The 8110-nt window shown below is 42.8% G+C and overlaps 1 protein-coding gene across 4 annotated transcripts in view; it reads left to right on the forward strand.

Annotated features, from left to right (window-relative positions):
• The first annotated feature begins 204 nt into the window (after positions 1–204).
• ACTN1 (actinin alpha 1) overlaps positions 205–8110 on the forward strand; it is a 116806-nt gene continuing 108900 nt past the window's right edge. For 2 of the 4 annotated variants that reach the window (XM_039323983.1, XM_039323981.1), the window contains exon 1: positions 205–510. In XM_039323983.1, the coding sequence (XP_039179917.1) occupies positions 406–510 (105 nt within the window). In that variant the 5' untranslated portion in view covers positions 205–405. The remainder of the gene's footprint in view (positions 511–8110) is intronic. The other 2 variants (XM_039323982.1, XM_039323980.1) reach the window with 2 other exon arrangements.

Raw genomic sequence — 8110 nt, forward strand, 5'->3', positions numbered from 1 at the left:
GGACGGCCACGGGGGGCGCGCTCTCAAAACAACCTATAGGAGCTGCCGCAAGTTGCGATTGACACTCGAGAGACGCAATGGGGGTCCAGTGGCCCTCGAAAGTGAACTTTGGGCAACTCTGTTTAGCCAATGAGGTCACTTAGGAGGCAGGACCGAGTGCTGTCTCCTGCTCCCCCTCCCCGCCCGCTCGGAGAGTGCAAACCTTAGATTGCGGTCTGGCGGAAAGATCTGCTTTCTTCGCTCTCGGTCTGCCGCTGCTGTGTGGTAGCTGTGCCTCGGCAGGGAGCTTTCGAGCCTAGAAGCGCCGAAGAGGAGGAGGAGGAGGAGGGTGGGGGAGGAAAGAAGCCGCGGCGGCAACAGCAGCTTCAGAAGCAAGCGCGAAGGAAGGACAGCAGCCACGCAGGGATGGATCACTATGACTCCCAGCAGACCAATGACTACATGCAGCCGGAGGATGACTGGGACAGGGATCTCCTCTTGGATCCAGCGTGGGAGAAGCAGCAGAGAAAGGTAAACCAGCATTTTATTTTTATTTTTGCTTTCGGGCCGAGCGGGGAGGGAAGGCGGGGCGAGGCAGACGCCTTGCCGGAGGCTGCCGGAGAACTCCCTCCGAACGGCGTGCTTTGGGAACCGTGCGGGCTGGATTCCGGAGCGGGCGCACATGTTCCCCTTGCCGTCGTTTCCCCTCTGCCCGCCTTTTCCCACCGAGCCTGTGGACCGCTGCTGGTTTGCAGGTTGCCTTTAGGGAGCCCCGAACGTAGTGGCGTTGACTTCGTGTTGGAAATCCGTCTTTCAATAGCGTAGCGTTATTTTACTTCTCTCCGTTTTCTGTTGGGGAACGAGAACGGGTGGTGGCCACTTTGGGCATTTGTCTCCACGGGAGATCTGCTCTTCCTTCCCCTTACCTCGAAGGTAAGGCCAGGCGTGGGAGAGTGCTAAGGATAACGACCGACTCCCCCTGTTTCTGCGGGGAAAGGTAATCGCAGAGCCTCGACTGAAGTTAGGAGGCTGACTCGGTACAATAATTATTTTTAGGAATAAAGCGTGGTGGTGCGATCAAGATTGGCTCTTGCAAAACCTGCATCAGCTTTTTTTTTTTTTTTAAAAAAAAAGCTTTTTAAATATTCCTGTTCCCAAATGCAGGCATGAGGCTGCTGGAGAAGGGAGCGGAGGTGACGTGCGAGGGGGAGGCGGGCTGCCGTGGGGGGAGATGTTGCTGAAATAATTCGATCTATCAGGAAATCGGAGGGGGAAGGTCAGTGGGAGCCGTTGTCTGCCCAAGCCAGCGGCAGCTCTGAAGTTGCTTTCCTCTCTACTGAAGCAACAGATGTTTCCCTTGCTAAAGTCGGGAGGCTGACTGGCAGGCTCTGCTGGCCCCTCCGGTGTTTCGCAATGCAACCGACAAAAGCCACCTTCCCGGAGGGGGAAGAGGGAAGTGGTTGCTTGCCGTTCAAGGCGCCGCTTTCGGAATGGTTTTGGGGCTGAGCTCTTGCACAGAAGCGAGGAAAGGGCGCAACAACGCGTGTCCTGGCCACAAAGTGCCATTGAAATGGCAATACTTTTTCCTCCAAATACTGTATGCATTTTAAAGCGGAGCCGAGGAGATCGATGTAAAGAACAGGCAGAAGGAGATAAAGCGAAAGCAGAGCTTGTAGCGAGTCACTTCCCCCCTCCCTTTCCTCCGTAAAACCCCTGGGGATATCTCTTCTCCTGGTCCCCCTTAGGAATTTGGTCTCTAAGTCTTCGGAAAACCGGCCTGGGCACATCCCTGTGATCGAGGATGCCCCGGCTGATGGGTGACATGACCCCGGTTTGGTGAAGCTAGGTCGGAGGAGCACCCATGCTCGCCCTGCCCCAGAGATAGTCCTTCACCAGCGGGATCAGTTTTGAATGGTGCGGTTTAGGGCTGGGCTTGTGCAAAACTCATGTCCAAAAATGGTAACATTCGTCCCATTTTTAAATTTAAGGAGGCGGGGGGAGGGAGGGAGGTTAGAAGGCTGCCTTCTTTTCCACCACCCCCCCATCACCAATAACCAAAGACATCCTGTATTAGCTCACTCTGGAATCCTAAGCTCTTAAACACTTCCCTTTAGTCATTTGTCAGTGAAGTGCGATTAGAAAAGGGGGAGGGAAGAGATTTGACAAAGTTGCCTCCTAGCCATGTGGCACATGGAGGTCAGCCTTTTTCTGACAGACTTGAGTTTCGTACCCCTTTTGTCATATAAGAGAACTTGGGGGGGGGGGGGGCTGGGAATGAAAGGAATACTTTATAGCGCTATTTTAAAAGAAAGCTTTCATTACAAGGAGCTCTGAATGGAGGTGGAAAAGTCCTGCTTGAAAAACATAGTAATTAAAGAATAGTCTGTTATTCCTCTTGTCTAATGATAAAAGGGAGGAGAGATAACTTTAAATGATGTGTTTTCAGTGGAAGCCAAGATAAGTAAAAACTCTCCTCACTGGATTTGCCTCTTAGCTTGACAAAGCTCCACAGACACAATGAAAGCAGTGGAATAAATCCCTAAATGTATTTATCTATAGTGAAAAAGGTTTGTGATACAGGAGTTTAAAAGGACAATGAAGAGAAGATTGGAAATTTAATTTCTTATCCATGTGGCAAGAATGTTAAACTGCAGATCCAGACAGTTATCTAGCGATCATAAAGACCTATTTTTTTAGTGTACCAATTAGTAAACTAAGTAAAATGAGAAATTCTATAGGTCATGTTCCTATAAGAAAAAGAATTTGTCCTTCATTGTCACATACATAATTTTATTTTGTTTAATGGATAACACTCTTATTTTCCAAATGGAATTTACAAAAAAAAAAAATCCAGTATTTAATAATAAGCTTTTAAAACTAATTTAAAAAACCTCTTTAAAAATATTATGAGACTGAAGGTTAAAACAGGAGTTTCTAAGGTGACAGAACTTCATTACTCTTAATGGGGAGATAAGCTTATATATTGAAAAATATTGCACAAGTAACCAGAAGAGGTCTGCAGCCCTACGTCTAAAAAGAAATGCTCAGAATTATCTTGTGTGGCAAAGATTTTGGAATCATTTTGGAAAAGCCATGCTAGAAAGTTGCTTAAATGTATGTTTCTGTCTTTTCCTAACATTTGAAGTAGTTATTTCCCTAAATGGTTCAAATAACATATGTGCACTTCTAATGTCAAGAACTATACTTGTACTATTAATAAAGGAGAATATTTGTAGCTCAGGATTGATATGAGGGGTTCTTGGTGCTCTCTGAGTTTGCTTATTTTCTTGCAGACATTTCATTACCCAAACTAGGTAACATCATCAGTGCTAGTCTCTCAGCATTGATGATGTTACCCTAGTTTGGGTAATGAAATGTCTGCAAGAAAACAAGCAAACTCAGAGAGCACCAAGAACCGCTTATGCTATGCTATGCTAATCTATGCTATACTATACGTACACTATATTATACTTATACCATATTGTTGGGGGCAATATTCTGACATTTGGAAACTACTCAGAGAGTGCTGTACCACACTTTGGAGCGGTATATAAGTCTAAGTGCTGTTGCCATACTGATGACCTCTGTAAATCTCACCCTCCTTTCAAAACTTCAGCCCCTGCATTGGAGATCTCCTAACCATTTTTGTGGGAAGGGGAGAGGAACAGCTCCTTACGGTTTTGGTTTTGTACTGATTTTTGTACGGTGACTTTGAGATAGTGGCTGATTTTAGCAGAATAGAAATAGTGGAGAGAAATGTAAGTAGAGAGTGAAGAACTATAGGTAGGTAGGTACTTGAGGAAGAAACGAGGGGAATGGTGGGACTGGGGAGGTGTCAAAGAAGGTAAATATTTGGAAGCAGGTCTGATTTTTGTACGTTTGAGTCCCTGCACTAATTTGGAAGGCCTAGCCCTAGGTGTAGCAATAAGTGATTGTATTTTGTCCTAAATGGTCTTTCTTTTTCTGTAATAGAATATAGATTTCTTTTATCTACTTTCAGCTACAATCCTTTGGCTTTATTTGTATAATCCAGTCAGCCATTAATTCAATCAGATCTCCATGTTAGTCACTGCAAGAGCACAAACTCATGCTAAAAGGAACAGACGTCACTCTTTGGGTATACAGCAGTGTTTCTCAACCTTGACAATTTTAAGGCATGTGGACTTCAACTCCCAGAATTCAACAGCCAGCATTGCTGGCTGTGGAATTCTGGGAGTTGAAGTCCACATGCCTTAAAATTGTCAAGGTTGAGAAACACTGCTGTATACAGAGACTTTGCCCAATTTCTCCAGTACATACATAAAGTTCTTGCTCCAGATCATCATCCTGGCAAATCTTTCTGATGTGATTGGCCCCTTCCTAGTTGGTCAGGCAGGTAGCAGTATTGCAGAAGGAATGGGAAGGGGAAAAAGCAGAGATAAAAACGGCTGTGTTCCAAGCCCAATTTACACTTTCAACATAATCTCAGTCTGGCTGCCTATTCTTGCTGTCATGCTTGCTTCCAGCAACATCTGTTTTGTCAGTCTCTACCAACATCAACTCCCTCCCTCAACACAGCCACTAAAGACAAGCTACAAACATTGTAAAGCCTCTCCACTCCCATCTGCTTTGGTCCTCACCCAAATCATCCTTTGTTAGCCCCTGAGAAGGAAAACAAGCTCATGAAGGAGTCAGTCTCCCAATATATTTTGGAGCCAAGTACCAATCCAGGGGGAAGACATAATTACTTTGAAATATTACAGACAAGTAGATTCCTCAGAAACCCCTTAAAAGTTTAGGTAAGAAAGCCTTTGATTACTAGAAAGGAAGACAGCCTACCCAATCCTCAATCCTCGCTGAGAGCAGAATATATTTCTGGTGACAGAAGGAAAGAGGGAACAAGAGAAACACACAAGTAGTCTTTCATCCAGGATACCCAGGCCTTGTAAAATACAAGGTAATAAATATCACACAAGTACCTTTATCACATAGTATTGTTTATAGAATGGCTTATTTATAATTGAGAGCTCATAGTATGTAGGCAAACAGAGAAGCACAATTTCTCATTAGGAATCATTGTTACTTGCAGGAAGAGTGTCTATAAGCAAATTGACAACTTATGTGCACACACATGCCCATGTGTGCACGCATATAAGATGTGAATTAGCTGATACTTACAGCCAATCAGTGTTAGGCATATTCAGTCAGTCGCTGCCAGAATTTGAGCAGTGAAATGTATAATGGTATATTTGGATTTTCCAGCTGCTTTATAAACCTTTTTTTTCCCTTCAAATATTAAGTAGGTCTGTGTGGGCACAGCTCGTAAGGGGAGAACATAACCAAATCATAGCTCTGCTTAACTTCGTAACTTGGTGATGTTAGCAGGTCCTACTAACCACCCTGATGGGCAACTACTGTATATAATGTGAATACAGTCTTTGCATATAGAATGCCTTCAATTTGAAATTAGGACTGTTCTAGTTTATTTACTCTTTGAATTTGTATTCCACCATTTCTTGGAAAGCTCAAGGGGATGTACATAAGGCAGGGGTAGGCAACCTTGGCTCTTTTATGACTCGTGGACTTCAACTCCCAGAATTCCTGAGCCAGGAATTGAAATCCACGAGTCATAAAAAACTCAAGGTTGCCTACTCCTGACATAAGGCCTCTCCTAATTTTATCCCAACCACAGACTTGTGAGGTAGGTTGATTGACAGGCAGTGATTGGCCCAAAGTCACCTTGTGAATTCTTGAGTAGGAGATTTGAAACTCTGCAGTTCTGTATAGCTGTCCCCATGAAATTAAGGCAGAATGAAAAAAGATGATCTGTAGTATAGGGAGTCCTCAATTTAGGACCACAATTGAGCATAGCATTTCTGTTGCTAAGCAAGGCAGTTGTTAACTGAGTTAACAGTTAATTTTTTGCCACAGTTGTTAGATGAATCACTGCAGTTGTTAAATGAATCATGCGGTTCTTAAGTGAATCTTTCTTCCCCCATTGACTTTGTTGGAAGCCAGGTGGGAAGCGCCCAAATTTTGATCATGTGGCCATGAAGAAACAGCAATATTGGTAAGTATGAAAAACGGTCATAGGTTATTTTTTTCAGTGCTGTTGTAACCCTGAATGGTCACTAAATGAATGATTAAGTCAAGGTCCATCTATATGACATGTTCCTTTGCATTTCCCAACCTTTATTTTTAAATGGCTTTATATTTTTCAGTAGATGCTTCTAAAGGCAGGTAACAAAAGAGAAGAAAATTAGTATTTTGTGTTGTCATAGAATGCAAAATAGTATAATAAAAGCAGCAAAACTGAAGTATGTATTAAAGTAAATTATTGCTTAAAGTTCAGCAAGTAAGTTTGTACCTGGTACTGAAGCATCAGCAGAAAATGGAAAGAGTCCACCTCCAAATATAAACCTAATTTTGGTCACACCTGCCTTCTTTCTAAAGCCAATAGTATTTATAGTGAGATCTGCATTACAGGCTGAGCAGGATGAAGTAAACACAAGTACTCTTTCAAAAGCTTTTGTTGTTATTATGCAGTTGTAAGTTATAACTGAAAATGTCACTCCTTCACATCCGACAGATTTAATGAAGATTATTTGATAACAAGCAAACTTGTTGCCTCTCACTGTACTGGGGTGGAATCAATTAAGTCCTTCTGTTGATGAAACTGCATGTATTGGCAGAATTAGGAATGAGCTTTCCTTTTTCCTCTACCACAAGGTCTGCCCTGCTCCATCTGCTCTCCTTTAGTCTACAAATTGGGGATTGAGAAAGCCAAATGAGAGGATTGAAACGGTGGAAACTTAACTTCACATTTCTGCTTGGATCAGCTTGGGGGACTGGTTGTCATCTTTCAATCTAGGCTACCTGCATCACAATAGATAGTTGTAGAAGGGAGAACATGCAGGCCAGCTTGTGCTCCTGAGGAGACAGAAGATAAAAGTGTAATAAGTGTGTCAATCAGTTTGAGGATGAGAGGCAAGAACCCCGCCCCATGAAGAGAATCAGCCTGGTCAGCATTACATTCAATCCACTATTTGTTCAGCACTTTTATCCATAAATAAGACCAGGGGTTTAATTTAGCAGTATATCTTGAGATGTCCCATAGCTCTGCATTTCATTAGGGATGACATAATTTTGGAATCCTTGGTTTTTCAGCATGCAAACAACCCTACATTTATGGATTCTCACCTATTGATTAGTTAAGAGCTGTGATGGCACAGTGGTTAGAATGCAGTATTGCAGGCTAATTATGCTGATTGTCAGCAGTTCGATATGCTGACTGTAAATTGCTTAGAGAGGGCTGTAAACAACTATGAAGCGGTATAAGTCTATACTATTGTTAATTGTTTGCTTCCTGTTCTCTCTCTCTCTCTCTCTCTCTCTCTCTCTCTCTCTCTCTCTTCCCCCCCCCCCCCCATAGTTATATGAAAAGGGCTGCCTAGCTCTATGTAGGATACTGGATATGGGAGATCTACCATATTTCAAAGAGTTGTTCAGGTTGAGTTCCTGGAAAAGTCTGATTTTTTTCCAGATGAGCAATATTTGCATGAGGAACTGTATATTGAATCTTTTAAAAGCTGCTTCTAGCATTAAAATTTAAAGAAAAGAAGAGAACATGATCAACAGGCCTGGTTCTGACTTTTGTACAGCCTTCCGTTTCTTACAGGAAGTTTGCTTTATGGGATTAATGTGTTTTTTTAAAAAAAATCCAAAATATTTTGCATGTTTCTGGGCTGAGCTGCTTGATCTTATTAGAGTAAACAGCAACATTTCCTTCCCAGTGTGCTGGAATATTACAACTCTCAGATTTCTCACAGGCAGATTATGCTGTGTAGGAATTCTGAGAGTTCTAGTTCAACATATTAGACGCCGCCATGATGCTAAAATACCCCTTGCAGGGTTTTAATAGGGTAATTGCTGTCTGTTGTGCTGTGAGGTTCAGAAGAAGATAAACTCATTTATGGTTTGGCTAAACATGGGTAGTGTAATCCATACAACAAAAATAATTAGCCCTTTTCATTGAGATAATACATGCAACCTCCCAAGTTGTCCTCTACACTTGCATATTCTCGACTGTGTGGGTCCCTTGAGGAATCATTTGTTTGAAGTGGTTACATTAGTCTGAGCAGAAAGAAATCCA

The sequence above is a fragment of the Crotalus tigris genome, unplaced genomic scaffold, assembly GCF_016545835.1.
Source record: "Crotalus tigris isolate CLP2741 ecotype Arizona unplaced genomic scaffold, ASM1654583v1 scf7180000024291.2576520, whole genome shotgun sequence".
NCBI classification, from domain to species: domain Eukaryota; kingdom Metazoa; phylum Chordata; class Lepidosauria; order Squamata; family Viperidae; genus Crotalus; species Crotalus tigris.